This window comes from Dryas octopetala, chromosome 1 (assembly GCF_963921425.1).
Source record: "Dryas octopetala chromosome 1, drDryOcto1.1, whole genome shotgun sequence".
NCBI classification, from domain to species: Eukaryota; Viridiplantae; Streptophyta; class Magnoliopsida; order Rosales; family Rosaceae; genus Dryas; species Dryas octopetala.
This window is the reverse complement of record NC_141366.1, coordinates 31,719,163-31,745,686: the sequence shown is the minus strand read 5'-3', so window position 1 is coordinate 31,745,686 and position 26,524 is coordinate 31,719,163. Positions and strand designations below refer to the sequence as shown.

Below are 26,524 nucleotides of genomic sequence, written 5' to 3'. Positions count from 1 at the left end.
CCAGCGAAGAAGGAGCAGAGCTTCATCCAACCCTCGCTGGTGGAGCATGCGAAGTAAAGAGGGATCGATCTAGTCCCGGTGGACCCCACCAAGGCTGACTTGAGCCACCAAGGCCCGTTCCACTGCATTCTTCACAAGCTCTACGGCCATCCCAGGAACCAAAAATTGAATGAATACTCTTCCACCCACCCAGACACTTTGATTCTTGGCCTGCCTGCCTCCACAACTGGGTCTGCATGCTCGACGTTGTTAACTCTTTCTAGACCACCAATTATTGATGGGGTCCTTATCTATATTCCTTGTCATTTAAATATAATTCTGTAATTGCTTATTTGTTTATTTAGGTATTTCCTTTTATTGTCTAGCTGTCAGTATTTGGTTGGTTGTATTTTTCCAATTCCCTTTTCTTGCTTAAGGTCACGCGAATGTTGCCTCTCTAAGTTGTATAAAGGCATAGCTTTCCCTGGTGAAGGGGCATGAATGAAGTAAACATTTAGTTAAATATTTTCCTTTCTGCATTTTCTGTCAAGGCTTTACCAATTATCAAGTGGCAGTTCCGAAACAGCAGGTGCTTCAAAAGAATCAAGAGAAGGAGGACGATGAGTTGGGTGCTGACCGGAAAAGGGAGGAGGTGGAGGTTGGGAGGGTTGGGCCTGGGTGTGGCGGGGCTGGAGGTAGGGCAGGGTGGGGCTGAAGTAGGATCTGGGTCAGTGGCGGAGCCAGGAAAACATACTTGTGGGGGCACCCATGCACCATCGTTTCTTTATTGAGGCATTTCCAATTCAGTATTGCACACCTAATTTCAACTTGCTTTAAAACCTTTTAATCAAAACATAAAATAGCTTTAATTTAAATAGAAGTTGTTGCCTTTTAATCAACAAGAAAGAAATTAACTTATATAATATTACAATAGAGAAACATAATAGATACAAAAATATAGAGTTTTATATATGTCATTGTAAATCAATACACTTTTCTTTCCATTACAATATGTCAAAAGTCAGGAGCACAAAATTATCTAGCATCACTACTATATGTCAGCAGACCACAAAAATTTCAGTACCACAAAATATCATATTTTTGTTCATTACAATTATAGCTGCCCCCTACGAGTTTTCATATTTTGGAACCGTTGCATAATAACTTCAGTGTCAATACTAAGAAAAATGTATTTCTCAATGTATGCAATCAAGCAATCATTCATCCATGCATCTCCCATTCGATTGCGTAATCGATTCTTCACAATATTCATGGCTGAAAACACTTTCTCTACACTTGCAGTGGCAACAAGTAGAATTAATGCAAATGTCAAAAGCAAGTAAACTAAAGGGTAAACTTAATCTTTCTTTGTTTCAACCATTTTTTGTGCAAGATCAGTAAGCCCTTTCAAACCTAAAAATCCAGTATTAGAGCGCATGTCCATGATGTAGTTCTCAAGTTGATCTTCAAGCATCACAAGCTCAACTACAGAAAAGTCATTTGGATAGAATTTGGCAAGGCATATTAACTTCTACTTGTCAAAAGCAACAAATGAGTCACTTGGATTCAGACATGCCAAATTAATAAGCAACTTAGTAGTCCTCTCAGTGAAATGATTATTTAACTCTTGGAGCTGCATATCTATTACATTGTAGAATAACCAACACGATAATGATGCAAGTTGGTGATAACTTGAGTTTTACGCCTTGGTCGCCCTTGAGTTAGAAACCTATCATCCATATTAAAAATTTCAATCTGATGTTTGCCACAAAAAGAAGAAACTTCACTGAGCAAAGAATCCCAACCATTCTCCCTCATTAGTTGAAGTCGTTCTTTGCATATCCGGACTAAGTTCATGACATTCACTATATCTTGATCTTTCCTTTGTAATGCCTGTGACAAATCATTTGTGATACCCAAGATATTTTTCATAAGGTGCAAGTTAAAAACAAAATCAAATGACTGGATGGAAGTCAATAGAAGCTTTGATTGAAATTTTTGCTCAGACGTTGATCCATCCTCTGTTACGATCTCAAGGACATCTATCACAGATGAGAACATGTTGTGCAAGCTGAATAAAGTTGCCAAATGTGAGCCCCATCGAGTATCACAAGATCGTTTGATAGTAGTTTCCTGATTAAGGCCTTGTCCAGTTAAAAGCTCACCATTATTGATTGCTTTAAAAACTTTCACAGCATGTTTATCTCGAAGAATATCACATCGTTTAGCAGATGCTCCTACCACATTGACCACAGTAGCCACAAAAGTAAAGACCTGTCATGTCAGGGTCTTTTTTTGCCACAGCTACAAGAGCTAATTGAAGTTGGTGAGCAAAGCAATGAATATAGAAGGCACACTCATTCTCCTTCATAATAAGTGTTTTAAGACCATTGAATTCGCCTTTCATGTTACTAGCCCCATCATAACCTTGTTCCCGAAGCCTAGACATGCTTAATCCATGTCTAGAAAAGAAGCCATCAATTGCAGCCTTGAGTGAAAGAGCAGTAGTATCTGTGACATGTTCAATAGCTACAAAACATTCAATTACACAACCTTTATCCACATAACGTAGTACAATAGCCATTTGCTCCTTTGAAGACATGTCACGAGATTCATCAACAAGAATGGAAAAAGATGAGTCACCAATTTCTTTAATAATTTCAATGACGATTTCAATTGAAATAGCACTTACAATATCCTTTTGAATATCCGGTGATGTCAACTTCAAATTTTCAGGAGCATTTTTTATCGAGACAGCTCTTATATCCTCATTATTATCACCTAAGCATTCCAAAACACAAGAAAATTCCCCTGGTTGTTTGAGTTTTCAGATTCATCATGGCCGCGAAATGAAAGCCCTTGTCGAAGAAGAACCTTAATACAAGTAAGTGATGCAGCCAAACGAGTTCGATAGTCGTTTCGATCTTGATCTGATAGCTTTGATAAAACTGTTTGAATGTGTTTCTTTTGGTTTAATAGATCCTCACAATTTCTCAAAGCTTGGTTATGAGCACTATTAGGTCCTCCAACATGAACTTGTAATCTTTCCTTCTTCCAATTTGAAAACCCCTTACCAACAAAAGAGTCATCACCTGATTGGTCTCCATTCTCTAGTTTACAAAGATAACAACATAGACAAAATGCTTCATCTTTGGCTATACTATACTCTAGCCAAGTAGGATAGCTACTAAACCAAATAGGAATAAACCTTCTTTCCTTTTGACCAAATTTCTTTAAGGGAAATACATGGTTTCTAGGCTGACAAAGACCTTTCTGAAGATATGCTCTCCTAACTTGGTCTGCAACATTTGGATGATAATTCCAAATTGGAGTACGAAGTCCTGGATCAGCAGGGAGATCTGCCACATTGATCTCAACACAAGTTTTTCTTGGGCTATTATCAATTTTCTTTGAAGGAGAAGCCTCTGACAACTCAGACTGGGTTTTTCTTTTAAAAAATCTTTCCATCTATTTTAACATTCAGCAAGTTTATTTAGTTTTTATATGAAATGAGCATTCAAACAAAGCAATCATCATTCATCCAGTACATAAATACCATTTTGCCTTAATATAACTAAGTCTAAATGCATACAAAACTTTGTTGGGAAGTTAAGGAGGGGAGCTACCGACATAAAATCAGATAATCTTTGCAACTCTTTTGCAATCTTGAAAATTAACAAAAATATCCAAACATAAAAAAAATTAAAACAGAGCCTGAGTTGTCAGTTTTTTGAAATTACCATATGCAGTAGCTTTCCCTTCTCTTCTTCTCAATACCCAATCAACTTCAAGTTCAAATAAGTAAATCCTAAATCAAATTCCTGCAATAAAATAGCTTAGCCTTAGTAATTATTTTAAGTTTTTCATGTATAAAAACTCATATGGGTTGAAAAGTAGAGAACTTTATATGAAGAGAAAGACAATTTTGCAAGAACAGAAAATAGAGATTGACATTCAAAGTCTCAAAGGCACAAATAAATCAAGGCTACAAGAGGAGAACGAAGAGAGAAATCATTTACCTATTTTAGTAGACCATTGCTCATTTACCAATTTTGCAGAGCTTGCTGTAATGTTGTCCATAGACTCATGGAGAATAGAAGAAGACGCGGAAGGGGAGGAATTAGATGAAGAATCAGGAGTGGCTGATATTTTAAGGGTATTTTAGTAAACAAATCATGAAATTTTTTTAATTTTTTTTTTTGTATCAATAGGCCATTTTTTTCTCCCAAAAGTTGAGTGGGGGCTTGTGTCCCCCCTGGTCCTCATGTGGCTCCGCCACTAGTCTGGGTAGAGGGGGAAGGGGAAAGGGTGGGGGAAGCTGGGTGGGCGGGCAGAGAGAAAGAGAGGAGAGGCAAAGAGAGATGAGAGAGAAAGTGAGGCAGAGAGAGAGAGAGAAGGTGGGGGACTGGGGGCTAGGCGGGGGAGGGTTTGTGGATTTGTTTTTATTTTTTTTAGTTTCTTTTAGTTTTTTTCTTTTGCAAACTTTTTTTTATGATGATTTATATTTTTTTATTTAGTTTTATTTTATAATTATTTTTTAAGTAAAAAAACGTTTTTGCCCCTCAAAATTGATATTTTTGACCAAAAATCATTAATTGAACCAAACTGAAAATTTAAGATCCTTAATTGGAACAAACTGAATGTGACATCTTCAACTGTGACTAGAGGTATAGTTAGAATATTTTTGCTAAAATTATCCCTATGTATATAAGGTGAGGGTCTCACTCTGAGTTGTAGTTCGATGATCGGAGTTATTTATTTTTTAATTTCTATTCAAATATCACTTCTGAAAAAAAAAATTTAGATAAATTAGAAACCATTAAGACATTTAATTATGATCGAATAAATAGACGAACATAGTGTAATTTCAATAAACACTTAAAATGATGACAATTTGATTAAATGATTAAATGGTATATGATTTGTCTCATTTTTTGCCGGAATTATCCTTAAATGTAGACTTAAAATATAAATAGTCTCGAGCATCAAAATACAATGTGAAGTGAGTTCTAAAAATCATACCTCAGAAAAAAATAAAATGAGGAATACCTCATTGGAAGACCTTGTATGTATGTTCATATATAATAATAGAGTAAATTACTAAGTTGGTGATATAACTATATAGAGTATATATCAGATTCGATCAGTTGCGAACATGTGAACATGTCACCGAGCGCTTAGTAGCTTCGCCGAGCGCTTGTAAATGATCTTTTAAAATAGGCGAGCGATACTTCCTCTGCCGAGTTTTGAGGGTATATCTCAGTGGGTTCATCTCATCGATTAGCTTGGTGGAGGCGTTAACATAAACGCGGACAAACCAGCGTCAAGCACTCAGTGCTGCAAAAACCTTACACTTTGGACAATCGTTCGTAGCATTGCGTAGACACCTTAACGAACTCATGTGGATAGAAATTAATCATATATATAATACGAAAATTTGTAGATTAGAATCAATTATTTTTCAACAGCCCACCCTACAAGGCCTTGATCATATAGATGTATAGTCGCTATTAAGCGAAAGAACTTTCAGCTGTGCCACGTTCGCACCTAAATGAGACTGGAGTATATATAGTCATATTAGACAATAATTAAAGCCTTTTTTTTTTGTTGCAAAAAAAAAAAACCAAAAGAAAAAAAAAAGGGCCTTGAGTTGTATGAAAATTAACTTTTGACTGGCACATACTTTGATGTAATGTAACGTAATGCTGATGTATTGAAGATAAGAAAATTAAGTGGGAGTGGGGTATGGCATGCCGCATGCCATAATAAGCTGCTCTTTTTTCTTTAGAGGAAAGGGAAGGATTGAAGGAACTACGAAGAGAAAGCACCAAAACAAGATTCTCCTTTGTCAACATCCATCCATCATTATCAGATCTCACTTCCCTAATATACTTAACGTTAAATACCTGTGGCCTGTGGCCAATTATTCCCTGGACCATGATTCATATTAATTTCACCGTAAACTTCATGCTTAATTAGGCTATCTCCAGGGAAAGGAAAGAAAAACTTGATAGATACTTAATTATTTTTTATTGTTCTAGTGATTGAATAGTGCATTCTCAGAGGAGTCATTTCTGTTTTGCTCCAATAATGAATACTAAAGACTAAAGACAATGGGAGAGATTTTTCATTAGGATGCCCCTGCCACATATTTGGTACGATATCCAATAATATACTCACATATGTGCATGTTTTAAGTAAAAATTATAATTTTTAAAAATAAATAGTATATATAGCGTCGTAGCACTAGATAATCGTATCATACACATGGTCAAACACTTCAATAAATAAGAATTAGAAAATTAGAATATATTCCTTTGTTATCTTAAGGCCCCGTTTGAGATTGCGGTGGAGGACTCAAAAGATGTTGTGGATGACAATTCTCAATCACCTACAGCAGTTTTGGTGTTTGGTAAAAAAATAAAAAACTGTTTTCCCCCACAATTCTCAACTCCCCACAAAAAAAAAAAAAAAGCAGGTTTCTAGGTGGTTTTGAAAACTGAACAACAATGAATATTTTATTTTACCCATTCTACCTTTATTGATTTCTATAATTTTTATTTGTTTATTTTAAATTAAAAAATATATCCATTGTTAGTTATATTTTATATTATGATAATTAATTAATTATTTATTTGTACGATTAAAATTATAATATACTTAAAAAAATAATAGAAATACTTATTTAATAATGTTGTTCTTAAAAAAATTAATGCTAATAAAAATTTGTAGCCACAAATATAAAAAATAAGTAAAAAAAACATTTTAGTTTTACCAAACAAATAAGTGAATGACACTTTCAGCATCATGTCCATTTTAGTAATTATACACGGTCACAACACTTTTACATTAACATTTATCAAATATTTTGATACTGTTTTTTGCACTCACAACACTTTTGAAAACATAGTTTACCAAACACTCAACTGCTTTACTTTACACCTGACTTTACTTCACAGCTATTTTACTTCACAGTTGTTTTTTCTTACAGCAATACCAAACTCGCCCTAAGTTTTTTATTAAACCCTTATGACTTTTTCAATTTTGATTGCACTACAATTAATTTTTTCCACGTCATTAAATTATATATAGTATAATTACATGTCATCTTTTTGTATTTTTTCTTTATTTAAATTATATACTTATTTCCGTATGTATCTCTTATAATATTGTAAATGAGAATTTTATTGGGAATAGATATCTAAAGAAAGAATTGTATTGGGATAACATTATCACCATAATATTTTTTTTTGTTTTTAAATTTGGGTGACTTCAGGTGGTTTTTTTTTTTCTTAAGTGGTGGCTCTTGTTTCAATATGAATCCGATGTGTGAAGGTACGTTACTTTGTGTTACAAAATTTATAAATTTCATATAAGATTCGGGTTTGGGTTTAAGATTTAGGATTTAGGGTATATAATGGCTTATAGAGGCTGCATGTTAGGTTTTAATTCTAAAATTTTAGGCAGAGCCCAAAAATTGACAAACCAGGTAGATGAGAATATATGTATTTTTTTCTGTTGTAAAATTCATATGGGTACAAGGTACTTTTTTTCTTGTGGCAAAATTCATATGGGTACGTTTCTTAGGGTTTAGAGGTGAATTTTTTTTTTTAAGGTCCGTAAGATAGTGGAAGTTAAAGTCAGAGTAGTTGGGTACAATAAAACTATATTAATTTAAAATTTTTCCTACGGATTAGATAAATTAATCCCGTAATTTTTTAAATATTTATAGAAAATAAATAGAAATTTATACCCAATTAAGATTTTTAATTTGTAAAATGAAGGACTGCATTCGTAACTTAAAAAAACATGAATTGTTAATCTGAAAAGAGAAGTGTTGAAGTACTATATCCAAAAAAACCCAATAAGAATTTGCTAGATAATAATTACACATGATCTGTAATCATTATCAACTAATTTTTAGTTTATTAGTAGTATTTTTTTTTTCACAAAGTTAGAGAGGTTCACAATTTAAATCTTTTATTTCCATATAAAAAAGAAAAAGAAAAAGAAAACTGCAATCTGGTTGAGGTTGCGATTAGTTTATATTAAGAATTAAATAGCATATACTATTTCATAAAGAATGCAGGTTTTGAATATTTTATCATCCAAGGTTCATGTAGATATGGCATAAAGTATATAGACCTAAATATTCCATCTAATTGGGTCTTATCTATCAATTTCTAATTCAGTGCATTATTTTGAATAGCAGTTGTTTTGTTTTTTCATATTTAATATAAAATATAACTTGTGCATGTTACTGATTTGGTAGTTTCAACTTTCAACCATTATTAATTGGTCAAAAAAACTTTCAACCATTATTAGTTAGTTTTTTTATTTTTCAAATCAATTAAAATTTAAATACATACAGGACATAAATATAAAGAAAATCTAATATCCAATTCAATTGTGATTGAGATGCTTCATGCTAAATTGCTAACCTCGCGGGCGGTGGAGCAGCAGGTAGATATTTCGTTCCATAGGAGGTGGAGTGGAGTTGAAGACGCTATTCAATTTCCACGTCATCATATATTTTAATTTGGAGTTTAAAAAACGTTGGTTTTAACTTTTAACACTTTAAAACTCAAAAAAGAAACAATGTGAGACGAGTAAAGCTGCAAGGGAAGGTTCGAAGAACGTGAGGCGTGGCAACCTTCCAGGCAAACGAGGTGCCTAAAGAATGACCCTTCTTTTGCGACTAAATTACGAGAATACCATTTGACTCTTCCACCCTCTGTGTCCCTACTCCAATTTCCGTAGTACTACTACACGGGAATAACTGAATCAGAGGATTGAGACACGGAACGCCCATGGTTTTCTGACTTGTCTAATAAATTCTAAATTTTATAATGCAGTCCTTGTATTTAATATAGAAACCTTCTTTGGTATAGATATCACACATTACATATCTAGATTTAAATATTTAATGGCTCAGAATATACCTAAGAATAAGAAAACTCAACTCCTCAGATTTAAGAGTTACAAATATATTTGCATCTATTGTCGTGTTCGCAAGTTGAAATTTTTCAAATTAGAATTATAGCATGTTTTTCAGTGTTTTTAGAACTTTAAAAAGCATTTTTCAGATTAATAAAAATGCTTTTAATTGTATTTGGTAAAATTAAATAAAGGTGTTTATAGGTTATAAAAATACTTTTAAGTGATTTTATATATAAAAATTTTTTAATTTTTTTTATGTGATTCTAAGCATAAACGCTTCCAACAAAATCGCTACTCAGCATAAACATTTAAAAAAAAGAGTCAGTAGACAACTAACTGTTATCCCACTGCTCCAAGTCGAAAATCATGATCCCCTTACTTCTAAAAAAGTTACAAGAACTAGAATAAAAGTAATTTTCTAAATTAGGATGTACTCTTTCGTCACCTTAAGTTTTTTATTAAATCATTATGATTTTTTCAATTTTGATTGCATTTTATTTAATTTTTCTCACATCATTATATTATATTAATTATAATTACATGTCATTTTTTTGCATTTTTTCTTTATTTAAATTATGTATTTATTTTCTTATTTGTCTCTTGTAATATTGTAAATGATAATTTTATTGCGAATAGGTATCTAATGAAAGAATTTTATTGGGATAAATATCGTTAATCATCAAAATTTTCTCCTCTTTGTTAAATTTCGGTGACTTCAAGTAGTTTGCCTCACATTATTTTTATTTTATTTTTATATGGTGGTGGCTCTTTGCCTCACCTTTTTATTTTATTTTATCTAATTAAGATTTTTAAATTGTTAAATGAAGGACCGCATTCAAAATTTTAAAAAATATAAATTATTAATCTAAAAACAAAAAACAAAAAGGTTGAACTGTTGAAGTACTATATCTAAAATAGCCCTTTAATTAATTTTCATGGATAATGGATTAGAGAGTCTTGCAAGTCATGAACTGTACTTGAGCTCTCTCATTGGTGTTTGGTGCTTTTGTCTATTTGTCTATTTGTCTATTTTAAGCTTTCATCATATGTGAGACATTTTGTGCAAGCAAAGCTGTACTGAAGTAACATATTTCTACAATTATTTAACACGCTTAATAAAAAAGAAAAGAAAAAAGAAAAAATAGCAGTTGACACATGTATAATCACACTCGTTTTCAACTTTTTGTGATATGTCAACTATTAGTGTTCGTAGAGGTTATGTTCTGTAATTCAATTTCATTAGTTAGGAGAATGGTAATCTGCACGCGTCTTAATATTGTTGACATTTTCATGAAAAATACTAAAATCTGTCAACTGATTAAAGATAATAGATTATCTAGTGTTACCGGATGATTAATATATCCAATAATGTTAATAGTCTCAATTTTTTTTTTTCAACATTTGTATCTTACCTTATGTGTTATTATTTTACTGAATATGATATTTTTTTTTTGTATTTAATATATAAATGTCATGTAAGTTAAGAAAAAAAATGTGCGACGTCTAGCACTAATTAGGGTTTGGTATGATCGTTGTGTGTCATTAATAAATTAACAAAGGTGAATTCATTGGAACCCAAGCTTATTCATTTCAATTTTGATTATTTTGAGCTTATTAGAGAACAAATTATGAGGTACCATTATAATCACACATGAACAAGAAAAAATTTACTAAATCTAATAGTCACCCTGACTATTGCTTTGAGTCAATAAATATTATGGATTAGGATAATGCAAATCCTTAATTAATGAAGAAAGAAAATCAATATCATTATGAACCGCGTTAGCAAGCGCGGAGGAGTAAGTGAAATCAGAAATTAAATTGGGTTTGAGTTTTGACTCTATTAAATTCAAAGTCTACAATACAAAGTACACTGGTCGTGGAGGAAGGGTATTTCGTCATTTTGGATCAAATTTCTATGTACGTCTAGGGTGACCCAAATTTTTTATTCAAAGGGCTATCCATGTAATTACAGGTCAATTGCAATGGCAGTTGTTTTTCGAGTACAACTATAAAACTCCTGGGTACAAAGTCCACATGCATATTTCTATTTCTAGGAGTAGGAGAGAGGACAGAGCATCAGAACGGTTACTTTCTCTCTGCTTCTGAAGAGGAATCTAAGTAAAACAACAGCCGGGATCTGAGCTGCGCTTCTGTTAAGGTATGTAGGCGCTAAGCTTTCATTGGACTTTCATAATTTGTTGTTCTTAATTATGTGGGTGGATTAATTAAGGTTTATTATTGTTTTTTTTTGTTATTGTTGTGGGTCATTGACTCATTGTTGCTTGTGTTGTATGACTTGGGTGATTGGTGTTTTAATGAATTTCAAGGATGAATTTAACGTTTCTTTGATTATTTCATGATCTGGGAACATGGGTTTGTGTTAGAATTTGTGAGAGGTGGGTTTACTTTGCCGACTTGAATTCTAATTTGGCGTCTCAAAATGGGAATTAAAAATTTGGGCTGTCTCTTGTCGTTATTAGCTCTTTGATTATTTTTAAATCGAAATTTGTGATTTTTTTTTTCTCTAAGTGACATTTTTTGTTGATCAAGGGACAAATTCAGTTCTTTAAGAAATTAAATGATTTAGGAATTTGGTAATTGAAGGGTGACCCTTCTATTTCAAAAGCAAAATCTATTTAATTTCTTTGTTATCATTGGCATCTGAGTTGATTCTTCTCTTTTTCATTTGACTTGCGCGTAGTTTCCCCCCTCCCACCTAGTAACCTTTTTGCTTTTAAAAGTGCCTTTTTTCTGTAATTAGTTACTTTATTTCCTTTCATAAGATGGAGAAGTGAGATAGAGCTTTCAGTAGTGAATTTTTGATAAACAAAAAAACGCGTCTCCACAACCGTGTGCTCACTGCTCGAAAATCACACACGTTTTGCTGCTTATAGCTCTGGGGATGCTGGGTCCTGTTGGAGTAGACTTGAGTAGGTGGTACAATTAGAGTACTGAGTTGTGGTGGGTTGGTTTCAACTTCTGAGTTTTTAAGTCAGGTACAAAAGGTATAAATCAAGTAGTGAATTTTATTGGTTTGGTGTCAACTTTTGATTTCTATGTCAGGGGGCAAAGATGTTAGTTTTAAGCATCATGGTTTGCTTGTGATCAAGCTTCTGATGTAAAGGACAGTGACTATAATAGATAGCGTTTTCTTGCTCTTCTGATCTTTAAAATTGAGGCTGTAAAGTGCTGAGCGCTATTGTTTTGGCTCTCCATGTCCTTATCCTTCTTCTAAGAATTTGTGTTGGTATCTATTGCCTGTAGTTGAAAGAGAAAGTGAATGATAGATCCCACATTCTCAATACAGATCCCTCTGTTGAATCTGTTTCATGGAGTACCGTCCAATTAGTATGTATAAAAAGTTTCTTTCTTAGAACTTTTGTTTAATGCTGTGTATCAGATTTTAATTTCCTCTACAGATGCTTCTGAAACTTGTTAGTTTGTCATTTGCACAAAGTCATGACCTTCTCTGTCTAAGTCTACTATTATGGATGTTATCTCATTTGCTATGTTATTTGACCATCTGGTGGGTCACATATTTTAGTTATATTTCAGTATTTCCTTAGGAAATGTATGACTACTCAGCCAAGAAGTCAAAAAGAAGGGAAAAAATGGGAAGAGCCGTTATTTTTAAACGGTATTGGCAGCAAAATTCAAAAACAGCTATCATGTCTATCTAATGGCTGAGATCACTGCAAAACATAGCAAGACAATGGGCCTGAAATTATATGGAGAACCGCCTAAGAAGCAAATAGGAGTAGAGTGCTCATGGCAGGAGCATGGATACATTGTGGCCCTTTAATGCTTCAGTTGTCATGCATTCATCCCGAGCCCAGAGGCTCAGTTGAGTTGCAGTCTAGACTGACAATGTTAGCAAACCTAACCAGGATCACATTACCAGCAATCAATTTACCTCAAACGTAAACTAAAGATGTATGCTAAATCATTCATGCGTTTAGACCCTATGCCTAAACGTGGTTACCCAAATCATGGATGCCTTTAGAAGTTGACAAGTTAGCTTTCAACATCTGGATTATGTTATACTGTAATAGCTGGATCGAGGATTCTTATTGTACCACAGTACATTGCTAATCTAATTTATTTAAGTTGCTATCAGTTTTATATTTGGCATTTACTGTTCCTATGAGTTTCTGTGTTCCTTGTTTGTTTTTACTTGGTTTCTCTATTTCACTTTTATTGGTTGTTTGGTTATGATAAACTTTTTTTCCTCTGCAGATTATCGTGGTTCTTCAGTGATTTTTCTTCCAGAGCAGAAGCAGTTGGTGGTTAATAATGTTTTTGAAAGTCGGATTACATAGCTGCTCATTGAGACTGGATGGCTACCTAACTGCTTATTGAGACTCGATTCAAGTATTGACAGACTGGTGATTTATTCAAGTTTTTAGGAAAATATTTTAGAAAGAGCCAGCGAGAACCATTCTCTGGGTTGGGTCAATCATTTCATATTTCTAGATGCAAACATCTCAGAAACACGGAAGTACAGCCAGTATCCACAGCTTGTACCCCCAGCCTGTGGCGGAGATTGATTCCTACTGTTTATCTCATTTCCAAATTTTAGAAAACAGTGTATCCCCAGATACTGGCAGCCAAGGAAACAATGTTTCCTTCCAAACCTACGAGGAGCAGTTCTTTACCCTGGACTCATCCCCTGCCACTGCTGGTTTTCTAGCCTGTGATTCCCCTTCGGCTGTTAGTGGCTTGTCTAACCGGAGTCCCTTTTCATCATCACCACAAGGTTCTCATTCATGCTTGTCTGATCATCATCATTACTCTGACAACACCTCTGGATCACCAATAAGTGGGTGCTCCGTTGCTGATGATGGCAATGAATGGAAGCACAAGCTTAGGGAACTGGAAGTTTCACTGCTAGGGCCTGAATCAGATATTGTTGACAGCCACTATTGTTCTTACAAGAGTGACATGGCAAGGTGGAACCGGAATCAAATAGCCGAAATGATACCTAAGTTAAACTTAAAAGAAGTTCTCATTCACTGTGCACGTGCAATATCTGAAGGTGATTTACCCACAGCAACAGGTTGGATGGAACTTTTGGGGCATATGGTGTCAATATCTGGGGATCCACTGCAAAGATTGGGTGCTTACATGTTGGAAGGTCTTAGAGCAAGGTTGGAAAGATCTGGAAGTTTAATCTACAAAACCCTAAAATGCGAAGTACCAACAAGCTCGGAACTTATGTCATACATGTCTATCCTTTATCAGATCTGTCCATATTGGAGGTTTGCTTACTTGTCTGCAAATGTTGTCATTAGGGAAGCCTTAGAAAATGAGCCAAGAATCCACATCATTGATTTTCAGATTGCACAGGGCAGTCAATGGGTGCCCCTCATCAAGGATCTAGCATGTCAGCCTGGTGGACCCCCGCTTATCCGAATCACAGGTGTTGATGATTCCCAGTCAAATCATGCTCGTGGTGGGGGACTTCACATTGTTGGGCAGAGGCTTTCGGAGCTTGCTGCGTCATGCAATGTGCCATTTGAGTTTCATGCTGCTGCCATGTCTGGTTGTGAGGTTGAAGTAGAAACTCTTAGGATTCAACCTGGAGAAGCCATAGCTGTTAATTTTCCATATGTGTTGCACCACATGCCAGATGAGAGTGTGAGCACTGAAAATCACAGAGACCGTTTATTAAGGTTGGTAAGGAGTTTATCACCCAAAGTTGTGACACTCATTGAACAAGAATCAAACACCAACACTTCCCCATTCTTGTCAAGGTTTGTTGAGACAGTAGATTATTATACAGCAATGTTTGAATCTATTGATGTGGCTTGTCCTAGAGATGACAAAAAGCGGATTAATGCAGAGATGCACTGTGTGGCCAGAGACATAGTCAACATGATTGCTTGTGAGGGGCCTGAGAGGGTGGAACGACATGAACTTCTAGGGAAGTGGAGGTTAAGGCTTAAGATGGCTGGGTTTACTCCATACCCGATGAGTCCTTCAGTGATGGTGGCAATCAGGAATCTGTTGGAGGAATATAGTGGGAATTATAGAGTTCAAGAGACAGATGGGGCTCTCTACCTTGGTTGGATGAGAAGAGCGTTAGCAACCTCTTCTGCATGGAGGTGAACCTGATGGTGACTGCAAAATTTGTAAAATTTCAATTTTCATCTTTTATGACTCTTAGAGCATGAGAGAGTGAGTGATCAGTGATATGTGTAGTTTTTGTAGGATTCAGATTTTTAGCTTTCTTGCATTAGTTCCTTCTTATAGGCAAACACCTGAATCTCGAAATTTGATGTAAATGTCTGCCTTGGAAAGAAAGAGAATAGCTCTCAGTTATACTGCAATTTACCTTGTTCTGCTTGTTGCATTGCATTTTCTTGGCTTTTAGCAAATCAACATTGCCTTATCTATCTATTTGAAGGGTGCAAGAATGCCCTTTTGGGTCTGACTCTGGACTCCATCACTCCATTACCTTAGCCTTGTTCAATATCTGCAGTATACTAATGACTCGGACTTCGTTTTAGCATTAAAACAAAGATGCAGCTCAGCTGAGAAGGAGATTAGTTCCCTGCAAGCCTTTTTATGTTAAAATGGTGAGGCTGGTTTTGGTTTAAGCCTTGGTCTTGAGTTTTTAGTTTTACAAGTTGTTGACACAACCTAAAGGCAGCACAGCTTTGAAATATGATTATCCTATACCATCAATCAAGCATGGCCTAGGTTTATGAAAGCGTCGATCTAATTTAACACAATGAAACACAATCTTGCTTAGGGCTGCCCATTGGTTTGGTATTTATCGAACCGATTGATTACTGACCGAAATTTTTTGGTTTGGTAAATTGATTTTAACAAGTCGAAAATCGAAAATCCGAAATCGAAAAAATACCGAAAAAGTTGGTTTGGCTTTGGTGAAAATCGAAAAAAGTTGGTAAACCGACCAATTACTGAAAGCAACCAAATCGATTATTACCGAAAAAAACCAATTTATATACCGAAAAATCCGAAACAATTACCGAATTTTAGTTATATATATTTATATGTAATATTATTACATTAATATGCTTAGTATATAGTTTATAGTTTATAATTTATAATTTATATAGTATATAGTTTATAATGTTATATAGTTTATAACTTTATATAGTTTGTATAGTATATAGTATAAACTATATACACTAAAAGTCTAAAACTATTATAGTTATAACTTATAACTTATAAGGTATATCCGTATATGGTATATCCGAAGAGGGTATAGTCTATAGACTTATAGAGTATATTAGTCTATGGTATATAATATACTAGCATAGGATATAGGGTATAGTGGTACACTAGTATAGGATTAGAGTATACTAAATTACTAATATATATGGTATATGGTATATGAGTATAGGACTATAGAGTATAGGGTATGGTATATGGTATAACAACTATAGCCATATAGGGTATAGGGTTTAGTTAGGGTTTAGGGTATTTTTAATTAGTTTTTATATGAAATCTATTATAGGGTCAATATATATTTAATTATATATATAAATTATATATATGTTTTATAGAAATTATAAAACACATAATAATTAAAAGTTTAAAACATATGTAAATAACTAAATATGTAAGTAATGTATATAGTTTTGGACTTTTAGTATAAGGTTTTTATTAAACTAGTTAATACTTAATACCCTAAAGTTCTAAACAATTAGAAATTCGAAAAACTAAAACAGAAAATCACTTTGGCCAAAAAAAAAAAATCACTAAAGCAAAAAATTAAAACACAAATCACACTATCGATTCAAAAGAAATATCCTAGCCTCACCCAGACTCTCTCTCGCTGCCATCGCTCTCTCAGTCTCTCACTGAATCCTCGCCCTCTCGCCACCCTCGATCTCGCCATCCTCTCATCGAAAACTCAGAAACCCATCCCAAAAAGTTCAGACTCTATCTCGCCATCCTTGATCGCCGTCCTCGCCCTCTCGTTGAATCATCGCCCTTTCGCCACCCTTTCACCATCCTCTCACCAAAAACGCAGAAAACTCAGAAACCCATTGTAGCACGTCCATCGTCCATCATCCCAAAAAACTCAGACCCTCTCTCATTGAGTTTCGAAACCTACAAACGTAGAAAACTCACTTAGACTCTCTCTTTCACCGAGTTTCGATCTCTCAGAAATCATAAAACTCAGACTCTGTCTCTCTTACCCAGGTTAGGGCTTCGATTTGTTTACATTTGATTTTGTAGTTTTATTCATATGTCAAACTCTTTCTCTCTTTCATGAACTTAATATTTGGATTTTGAACTAATTTACGTAGGCTCAGAAACAGGCAATTGCAGCAATTGAACCTGAAGCTAAGACACGTTGAAGTTTGGTTTAAGAACAGAAGCAAGGTAAGATTTCGATATATCATATATGCAGATATGCTTATATATATTTTTTTGGGATTTAAAAAATAAATAATAAAAAAATCACTTACATAAGCGTATTAGAAAGCTAATTTTTTCTAAACAAATTTAGTAAACTAAGTTGTGAGTTTGGTTGCTTAATTTTCTAGATTTAATTTATGGCAGGTTGATACCTGGTTGCTAACTTGTGAGTAATTTAGTAAACTACATTGTTATTGGTTGCTGTACCTGGTTGCTGCTTGTTATTGATTAGGAATTTTTAAAATTTATTATTAATGTCAACAAAGGATGAGAGTTCTAGAGCTGAAGTAGTCCCAGAAGGGGCTGCGGCGGCTGCCCCTCCACAATCTAGTACGGAAGTTACTCAAAAGAAGCAAAAAGTGGGATTTTTTTTTCTTTTTGATCATCTCTCTGCCTTTCTCTTTGTTTTTGCTCTAAAATTTTGTTGTGTTTGTAATTTGTCTGTTTGGAGTTTGTTTTTATTTTTTTCTTGGATGTGGTTAGTTATATTTCTACTATCATAACAAGATGTCTAGTTATTTAGTCTTGGGAAGACATATATTCATTTTAGGTTCTCCCATTTCAGGAAGGAGATTGCAAACTGTTTCGTAAAAACAAAATAAATGACCAAAAAAAGAAAGAAGAAAAAGCTTCTTGACAAGACTATGATTTTTCCTTCAAAAGCATTATTCTCTTGCTGCAGTTGAATATTGAAAATTTTAAATGGTGTGTTATGGATCAAAATTTCACATTGTTAGTTTGTTACCCCCAAGGAATAAAATTTCGGATTTCGAGGAAATTTCGATGGAAATTTCGACGGAAATTTCGAAAATTTTTAAATTTCGACAGAAATTAGATAGAAATGACGGAAATTGCTATCAAACTACGGAAATTTTGAATGAAACTGTACCATATGTTTATTTAACATATTATCTACTATATTGATAAAAAACATTGAAGAAACCAAATTATATAGTAAGTTTCATGTGATATAAGATGAATATAATGTGCGCTGAAGGCAAATACTGTTAAATAAAATTAGTATAATGAATAAATGAAATTAGTATATTCTTTATTCTTTATAATCTATACACTAAATCCTAATATTAAACTCTATATACCCTAATTTTATACTCTATAATTTATACACTAAACCCTATATATTTTATAATGTATACTCTATATTATTTAGAATATAATATATGATATTAGAGTTTAGGCCTTTTAAGATATTTTAAATTATTTTTTTATATAAAAATATATTAGATTTAAAAACAACTAAACAAAACCCCAAAACGGCCAAACGAAACTCCAAACATTTTTTTTTCTTTCCAATTGCCCAAAGGCCCTAAACCCCAATCAATCCTAAATCTTTTTTTTTTTTTTTTCTTTCCTTTTCTTTTATTTTCTTTTTTCTTTTTATTTTCTTTTTTCTTTTCTTTTCTTTTCTTTTCTTTTCTTTTTTTCTTTTCCTTTCTTTTTTCTTTTTTTCCTTCTTTTCCTTTCTTTTTTCTTTCTTTCCTTCTTTTCCCATCTCCTTCGGTGTAGCTCAGGTGTAATTTGTACAAGCACTGAAGCACATGGTGAAAAAAATTTATGTATGTAAGTATGTATATTTGATTGGCAAAAAAAAAAAACTATGTATATTTGATTGTTAATTTGTACTTAAAAATAACTTTGTGGGTTTTATTTATTTAAATATATATTTAAAAAGCAATGATGGTTTTTGATTGTGATTAGTGTACTCTGCTACATCTCTGCAAGTTCCTAAGGTGTTGACACATTGGCTTTGCGTTGGTTTTCTAGTTTATTGTCGTTTTACTAGTGACCACACACACCTTTTTTCTCTGAAGTCTTAATAGAAGAAGGTGTATTGGAATTTGCAATGAGTTCTTCCTTTTCTCCCCGTAAGAAGACTCCAGACTCCCTACTTTTTTCTTTTTTCTTTTTTCTTTTTTTCTTTCTTTCTTTCCTTCCTCTTCCTTTTCCTTTCCTATTTCCTTCCTTTTCTCCCTGTAAGCCTTCATCCAGTGGCTATTCTCCCTGTAAGTCTTCCTCCAGTGGCCATTCTCCCCGTAAGTCTTCATCCAGTGGCCATCTTTTCTCTCCATTTCCATTATTTCAGTTACCTTTTCTTTCTCTCTCCCTCTAACTCATCTAATCTCTTCTCTCTCCTCCCTCTCTTCTCTCCACGCCGATCTCCTCTCCCCGGCGACGACATGCGACAAGGCCGGCTCTCCTTTTTCTCCCGTCTCTTCCACTGGTCGCTGCCTCCTGTCTCAGTCGAAAATTTCGGTGAAATTTTTCGAAATATTTGTAATATAGTGTTAAAATTTCCATACCCCTAAAAATCGAAATTTAACACCTTGGTTACCCCATAAAGATTAATTGTAATCAGAAATTAATTAAGTTGCTCTCATGCTCTAGCAATCTTGTGCAAGTTCTGATAGAGAATTCTTTGATAGAGTTGTACTTCAATTGTCATATCCTAAAACTCAGTAAATGGAACTATTAAATTGATTATGCCAATTCCTTTTCACTTTTGCTGCTACTTTTAACTTGTAACTTGTTTATTTGTGCCAAACAAGACAAGAAGAACAATAATGGATGAGTGGATGACCCAACAACACACTCTTTTTTACATTCTTACTGTTTTTAATTGAATTGCACCTGCTGCCCTGCATATGTGTAATCTTGCTGTTTTAATTTTGGCATATGGTCTTGCACTCTTGCAGGTTTGGGTCATTCTAGGAATTTAAGCTTTGAGTTATTCTTGTCCCCTCCCCTTCCTATCATTAGCTTATTTGAGGTTGACTGTATGGGCTTGAGTCAAGATGTATTTGATATGCTTGTTTCATATGCATATCAAATTATCAAATTATAAGCATATCATATCAAGCTAGACTAAGCTCAGATCTGTTTGTGGCTAGTGCTTTGTGTTTGCTGGGCTTGTAGCCCTCCTTTCTACAAAAAAAATAAATAATAATTGAATTACATTTCCTATTCTTATTAGATTGTGGAAGTTGATATGCTGCAGCCTGCAGGTCTTGAAGACTTGAAGTTTAGAGAGTGATCTTCAATATTTTATGTAGTAGTTTATTTTCTGGATTGTAAACTTTGTTCTTATTAATTTGGGTTCATTGTAATTTCTGAATTGTTCTAATTAATTTGGGTTTTTTGAATAGTTTATATTTTCAATAGTTGATACTTGATAATTTGATATGTTTGCTGGTTGTTTGATCTTTGAAAGATGTATGCTGATATGTAATATGTTTGATACTTGATAATTTGATATGCTTGCTGATATGACTGGGTAGCCTCGCAAGATTGTTTGGACTTTGGCATGGATATTTGCCTTTCTATGACAGAAGCTCTAAAGCTTTTAATTGTAATATTAAGGCATAAATTCAATTTAGACACATAACTATATAAGCTATTTCAACGGGGTCCATGAACTTTAAAATATTTCAAATATACGCCCGATCTATTATCTAAATTGAAAAATGAATTTTTGTCCATTGATTCGTTGAGAGATCAGTTAAATGACAGCTTGGCTTTTGCTGACCGGGATTACTTGGCGATGTGGCGATATCTCAGCAAACATTTCTCGCCAAATGAGCGACACAGGCCCACAATTTAATAATAATAGAGAGAAAGAGTTTGTGGGCCCATGTCAGGGGTTAGATGGACCCGTGTCGCTCATTTCCCGTCAAATGAGCGACACGGGTCCACCTAACCCCTGACACGGGTCCACAAACTCATCATCTCTTTCTCACTCGTTGAACACAAGTGAGAGATTTATATTCGAATTTGGGGGAAAACGTGATGTTTTTGGAAGACTAAATGGTCAGGAGAGCGTTCGACGAGCGGGAAAGAGGTGATGGGTGTATGGGCCCGTGTCAAGTGGACATGTGTTGCTCATTTGGTGGGAAATGTATGCTGAATTGGTGCCACGTCGCCAATTAATCCCCGTTAGCAAAAGCCAAACTGACATTTAACTGATCTCTCAATAAATTGATGGACGAAATTTCATTTTTCAATTTACATAATAAATCAAGTGTATATTTGAAATATTTGAAAGTTTGTGGACCCCGTTGAAATAGCATATATAGTTATATGTCTAAATTGAATTTATGCCTAATATTAACATATATATATATATGTGCTGGGAAAAGGCCCAAAAGGTTTAGATTTTTATTTTTATATTTATTTTTTTCTGCTGTAAGCCTGTAATGAACAATGTTTACCAAAATTATGAAAATACCGAAAAATCGGAGGATTCGAAAAATATCGATTACCGAAAAAATCGATTTAGTAATCGGCATCCAAATTGAATTACCAAAAATTTCGGTAATCGAATTGGTAAGGCCATTTACCGATTCGATCCGACCGATGGGCAGCCCTAAATTCTTACTACATGAAACCTATATTGAATCCAAGGTAGGCTGGTAATGTGTTGTGCTATATCGGATTTGTGTCGTGGTATTTCGTGTTTGTGTTTAATATTAGTCAATTTTAACTCAACCTGGTTTATAATGTGCTGTGTTCGAATTGACCCATATATCTCGTGAAGTAAAACTTAAACATAAATTCTTTTATTTTAAAACCAAAGTAGTTACTTATGCATTACATTTTAAAAAAAACATATTTAATCATAATACTAACAAAACCATATACAAATAAGTCATATAATACATATTAAAAAAATAAGAAAAATTAATCATTTTCTTTATTTATTACTAGTTACACGCAATGAGTAAACTTTCGGTTTTGAGGAAATTTTCGATGGAAATTTCAACGGAAATTTTCGCAGAAATTTAGATTAAAATTTCTATTTCGACAAAATTAGACAAAAACGACGAAAATTGAAATTAAAATACGAAAATTTTGAATGAAACTTGACCATATATTTATTTAACATATTATCTACTATATTGATAAAAACATTGAAGAAACCAAATTATATAATAGGTTTTATGTAATATAAGGTGAATATAATGTACGCTGGAGGTAAATACTGTTAAATAAAATTAGTAGAATGAATAAATGAAATTAGTATATTCTTATACTCTATAATCTATACACTAAATCCTAATACTAAAGTCTATATACTCTATAATCTATACTCTATATTTTTTAAGATATAGTATAAGATATTAGGATTTAGTCCCTTTAGGTTATTTTTAATTATTTTTTATATAGAAATGTATTAGAATTTAGTGTTTAAAAACAACTAAACAAAATCCCAAACGAAACTCCAAACCCTTTTTTTTTTCTTTCCAATTGTTCAAAGGCCCCAAACTCCAATCAACCCTAAACACTTTTTTTTTTTCTTTCATTTCTTTTCCTCCAATGATTCTCTCTTCCTCTTCCCTCTCATTTCTCTCTCCCAAGCTCCCAGCCCACTACGCGGCATCTCTTCTCTCTCTTCCCTCTCCTTCTCTCATCTCTTCCTTCTTCCCCGATCTCCCTCCCCGATCTCTTCTCCCTCCCAGATCTCCCTCCCCGATCTCTTCTCCCTCCCAGATCTCCTCTTTCTTCTCTCTCCTCCCTCCCAGATCTCCCATTTCTTCTCTGAAAATGGCTCCTAGATCTCCTCTCTCTTCTCTAAAAATGGAAATGGGTTGTAAGACATAGCGAAATATTGGCCAAATTTCGCCGAAATTTGGAGAAATTTTACCAAAACGTGCGTGCGGGGTGTTCGAAATTTCGGGCGAAAATTTCGCCGGAAATTAAGGGATATGTGATAAAATTTTAGGACTCCGAAAAAACAAAAATTTCGGCGAAATTTTCAAAATTTCATTCCTTGGTTACACGTGTTTAGCGTGTCACACTGCTTGACACTAATCCGACCCGTTATTATTCATGTTTAGCGAGTCGTGTCATATTCGTGTTCGTGTAAAAATATAGCCAACCCAAACCTGCTAACTTCGTGTCGCGTCAAAATTTGCCACCCCTAATCCGAAGGTATATTTACACACTCCTTACAGAGTTCTCCTACACTGGTTAAGAGTCCTTCTAACCCATGTACGTATCGATTATATATAATCTCTTTTGTCTATGTTTTTAATTCAGAACATACAAAAATATCTCCTACAAACATTTCTCCTACCGTGAAGATTAACCAAAGGAGAACCATGTTCTAATTTACTACTCAAACAGTCTAACATATAAAAAATAAAAAAATAAAAAGAGAAAAAAGTTTTTGGAGCCACAAGATCAAATTGCAGTAGCATATTCAAGGCAATTACTCAAATTTCAATTGAATTGGGTGATAGAAACAAGAAAAAAAAATTGGATGCAACACTTACCGAATTGGTGGCGTCATTGTTGACTGTTCCCCACTGCACGTTCAAACTTTCACAAGTTGTCAAAAAAGATGGAGACGGGAAGAGGAGGAGTGCTACAAGAGAGTGAAGAAACTATGAATTAATGTTACATTTGCACAAAAGAGAGACAGTTTTGGGCAAGCATAATTAAAAAGGGGGAAATTTATTTAGGAAAAATTAGAGTTTAGTCCTTATAACATTTCTTATTTGAAAAAAAAACCTTATGATTTTTTTTTATTTTAAATAAAGCCTTTTTTTTTTCGAAATAAAACCCTTTGACCATTGCTTTGTTAAAGAAATATGACATTATTTTTTATTTTTGAGGGTATATGGTACGGGTTCACCTCATACCTTCCTAAGGTATATAATGGGGTTTGTGGAGCCCAAAATCCTAGAGTTAAAACCTAATATAAAGCCGACAAACCATCGCTTGAGGAAGAAGTATAAATGCACTGCTGAACAGTCAAAAATGGTCACCGAGCGCTCGACGCCTGATATGTGTGAAAAAATAGAAACTAATGGACCAGTATTATGTAACATGAAATAGTTACAATATTATTGAACTTTAATTAGAATTTTAAAAGCCATAAAACTTTAGTCAGTAAATTGTAAAATTAAAGGATTTGGATGAAAGTCTCCTATTAATTTATTAAGCATAGGATATCAATTGATTAGGGAAACTAATTTCAAATTGGATTGGGTGATAGGAAAAAAAAAAAGATTGTGTATAGCACTTATCGAATTGGTGGCATCGCTGATGACCATTTTTTCCCATTGGACTTTCAAACTTTCACAAGTCATCCAAGAAGATTGAGAGGGGAAGAGGAGGAGAGCTACAAGAGAGTGATGAAACTATGAATGTTAGGTTTGCACAAAAAACGACATAGTAAAAAAAAAAAAGGGAAGCTTTTTTTAATTATTAGGCATATGATATCAATTGATTAGGGAAACTAATTTCAAATTGGCTTGGGTGAGAGAAAAAAAAAAACCAAAGATTGGTGCAGCACTTACCGAATGGTGGCATTGCTGGTGACTGTTTTCCCATTGCACTTTTAAACTTTCAGATTCTGTCAAAGAAGATCGAGAGGGGAAGAGGAGGAGTGCTATGAGAGAATGATGAAATTATGAATCTTAGGTTTCCACAAAAAATGACATAGTTTTGGTCTAGCATAATTAAAAAAGGGGAAACTTATTTATTAGATATAGGATATCAATTGATTAGGGAAAATAATTTCAAATTGCATTGGGTGATAGAAAGAGAAAAAGACAAAGATTGGATGCAGCACTTACCGAATCAGTGGCGTCAGTGGTGACCGTTTGCCCATTGCACTGTCAAACTTTAACAACCCATCAAAGAAGATTGAGAGGGAATAGGAGGAGCGTTACAAGAGAGAGGTGAAACTATAAATGTTAGGTTTAGCATAATTACAAAAATGGGAAACTTATTTCTTAGGCATATGATGTTAATTGATTAGGGAAACTAATATCAAATTGGACTAGGTGATAAAAAAAAAAAAACAAAAAAGATTGATTGTAGCACTTACTGAATCAGTAACGTCGCTGGTGACCGTTTCCCCACTGCACTTAAGCCATAAAAAAAGATCGAGCGGGGAATATGAGGAGTGCTATAGGAGAGTGATGAAAGTATGAATGTTAGGTTTGCACATGAAACAACATAGTTTTGGTCTAATATAATTTTTTAAAAAATGGAAACTTATTTATCGGGCATAAGATATTAATTGATTAGGGAAACTAATTTCAAATTGGATTGGGTGATTGAAAAAATAACAAAGATTGGGTGCAGTACTTTCCGTATCGGTGAAGTCACTAGTGACCGTTTGCCCACGACACTTTCAAAAGCCATCAAAGAAGATTGAGAGGAGAAAATGAAGAGTGCTACGAGAGAGTGATGAAACTATGAATGTTAGGTTTGCACAAGAAATGACATATTTTTGGTCTAGCATAACTAAAAAGATGGGAAACTTATTTATTAGGCATAAGATACTAATTGATTAGGGAAACTTAGGCTTAATTATAGCAACAGGTCGCAAGCTTTGCTCCGAGTCTTACTTGAATCTGCGAAATTTACTTTTAGATTCGTCAAATCATGTGTATGTTACAAGCACGTGACTCACTTTTGGGGGACAAAACCATCGCTAATCAGTCAAACATGAGCTTGTCACGTGCATATATTTGATGAAAATTTGAATAAAATTGACGAATAAGACTAAAGTGAGTAACATAAAAGTAAATTTTGCAGACTAAAGTGAGACTTGGGGTAAATTTCATGGATTGTTGCTATAATTAAGTTGGGAAACTTATTTCAAATTGGATTAGGTGATCAAAAAGAAAAAAAGAAAAACAAAGATCGGGTGTAACACTTACCAAATCGGTGGCATTGCAGGTGACCGTTTGCTCACTGCACTTTCAAACTTTTACAAGTTGTCAAAGAAGATCAAGATAGGAAGAGGTGAAGTGCTACTGAAGAATGATGAAATTGTGCATGTTAGGTTTAACAAAAAACGATATAGTTTTGTCATTGGGGTTAACTCAAGTGGTGAGGGTGTATGGGGTAAGGGTTAGTATTAGGCTAGATCCATGGTTCGATTCCCTCCTATGTAACAAAAAAATAGTCTAGAATAATTTAGAAAATGAGAAACTTATTATTAGGCATTAGATATTAATTGATTAGAAGAGGAGCCGACTCCCATAATTGAGTTTGTCAAACAAGGAACCCAAATATCCAAGACAATGGGCCAATGCTTTTGAGTAGAGGTATACAACAAGTCGACCCATCCCATCTAAAATAGGCCCATACGTACTTTGTGTCATGCTCGGGCCGACCCAATTATCATAACCTTAAGCCTAGCTCGGCCCATAATGAGTCGTAAGGGCCT

At 34.0% G+C, this 26,524-nt stretch overlaps 1 protein-coding gene, 1 long non-coding RNA gene and 1 pseudogene across 2 annotated transcripts; 1 reads left to right on the top strand and 2 right to left on the bottom strand.

Moving 5' to 3' along the window:
* Nucleotides 1-709: 709 nt before the first annotated feature.
* LOC147299798 (uncharacterized) lies at nt 710-4,062 on the bottom strand. The gene is made up of 3 exons (XR_015120605.1): nt 3,999-4,062; nt 3,720-3,800; nt 710-819 (listed from the first exon to the last, which is right to left on the bottom strand). It is a non-coding gene; the product is annotated as an uncharacterized LOC147299798 (long non-coding RNA).
* LOC147299799 (uncharacterized) lies at nt 1,094-3,447 on the bottom strand (annotated as a pseudogene).
* Nucleotides 4,063-10,942: 6,880 nt separating the features above from the next.
* On the top strand, nt 10,943-15,251 carry SCL13 (SCARECROW-like 13). The gene is made up of 2 exons (XM_086245062.1): nt 10,943-11,080; nt 13,159-15,251. Exon 2 carries the CDS (start codon nt 13,396-13,398, stop codon nt 15,028-15,030), a length of 1,635 nt encoding a protein of 544 aa, XP_086101188.1. The 5' UTR covers nt 10,943-11,080; nt 13,159-13,395; the 3' UTR covers nt 15,031-15,251.
* The last annotated feature ends 11,273 nt before the right edge of the window (nt 15,252-26,524 follow it).

Bases quoted from the DNA above. Each gene is read 5' to 3' on its own strand.
- SCL13 (XM_086245062.1), top strand. From the start codon at position 13,396: ATGCAAACATCTCAGAAACACGGAAGTACAGCCAGTATCCACAGCTTG.